Below are 1,512 nucleotides of genomic sequence, written 5' to 3' on the forward strand. Positions count from 1 at the left end.
TAGTTCCATGCAGACATGATTGGCATCAGACTGGAGGAGAAGTGACTATTTCTGTATATGCTAAAAACTCTGTTCCTGATCTGAGCTATGTAGAAGCAAATAGCACAATGGTGAGTATCTACCTTAAGATGTAATTCTTTTTTTAATTCTTACAGCAGCTTGAAGTTAGGTAAATCTGTCTTCTGCTTTATTTACAAGGCAGAGGTAGAATAGCGTAAGAATGTTTTTTGAGTAATGGCTTTTTCTTGGCATTTGTGTTTGTTCAAGTATGTATAGCTTTTTTTTTCCTCTTCTGTTTGGACATCTGTACTTTAATGGGGTTTTTTAAAAGCTGCAATATAATATGTCAAAAAAATCTTTAATTTGACTTCCGCAATTAAAACCCAAGTGTGATGGATTTGCATCACCATATGTGTAAATAATTACAGTTTCATAATTTCATGGTATTTGGCTTGATGTAGTTTAATATAGTTCTTCACGGTATGCAGTTTCACAGCTACTAATATTAAACAAGTGTTAAAATGCTTCTCTGAAGTCTTAATCACGCATTTGGAGAAAATGATACAGCTTCCAGGAGGTATATATGGCCACTATTGACTATGATACTGTATTAGAGTCTTTTAGAATAGATTTTCACTTCTGTGTCTGAGGGACAATTTGATCACTTTGCTTATTGTAGAATCTGAATCCTAATGTGATATATTTTGCTTAAACATACTTGTGTATGTTTTATTAGCCTGACAAAATGTTCTGTTGTTTTTCTTGTTAAGTTAAATATCCATATTGTATTTGAAGGAGAAAAGGAATTTCATCACAGTGTGAAATTATGGGGAGTAAGTATAAGAATAATTTTTCTATTTAAAAAAAAAAACCAAAACACAACAAAACACAAACCCTCAGGTTCCTTTCTTTCAAAACAGTTTGGCTTCCTCTTTACCCTGCTTATTGAAAGAAATTCAGTTGCATGTCATTCAGTAATCCACATTTAAATCTGAATCTAATGCCCCAAGTGATCAGGTGTGACATCATAGTTGATGCTGCTTTGAGCAGAAGGTGACCTCCTGAGGTCCTTTCTATCCCAATTTGTCCTAAGATCCCAACACCATGATAGCAGTGTTGCAGAAACCCTTGACACTATGTCATTGCATGCTCATGTATCTGTTAGACCAATATATATGTTACATATGCACAGGCATGTGTTCATGGCTTGAGAATGGGAGAAGGTTGACTTTTCCAGATAACAGAGGGAACTCCATCTACCTAAACATCTACTGAAATTTAGTGATAAGGTACTCTTCCTAACTTAATTCCCAAATATCTAGCAGTCTGTTTCTTAAATTGAACTGTGAAATATGTTTTCTGTTCTAGGTGATCGATGTAAAGAGGAGTTATGTGAACATGACGGCTACAAAGATTGAGCTGACTATGAGAAAAGCAGAGCCCCTATTATGGGCAAGTCTTGAATTACCGGTATCCAACACACAACAAAAAAAAGAGAATTCAGATCAATAA

At 34.7% G+C, this 1,512-nt stretch overlaps 1 protein-coding gene across 1 annotated transcript in view; it reads left to right on the forward strand.

The window, feature by feature from the left end:
* CHORDC1 (cysteine and histidine-rich domain (CHORD) containing 1) overlaps positions 1-1,512 on the forward strand; it is a 14,241-nt gene extending 12,729 nt beyond the window's left edge. Inside the window, exons 9-11 of the mRNA XM_009582836.1 lie at positions 4-110; positions 771-833; positions 1,369-1,512. Of these exons, the coding sequence (XP_009581131.1) occupies positions 4-110; positions 771-833; positions 1,369-1,512 (314 nt within the window). The remainder of the gene's footprint in view (positions 1-3; positions 111-770; positions 834-1,368) is intronic.

Source organism: Fulmarus glacialis, unplaced genomic scaffold (assembly GCF_000690835.1).
Source record: "Fulmarus glacialis isolate BGI_N327 unplaced genomic scaffold, ASM69083v1 scaffold16268, whole genome shotgun sequence".
NCBI classification, from domain to species: Eukaryota; Metazoa; Chordata; class Aves; order Procellariiformes; family Procellariidae; genus Fulmarus; species Fulmarus glacialis.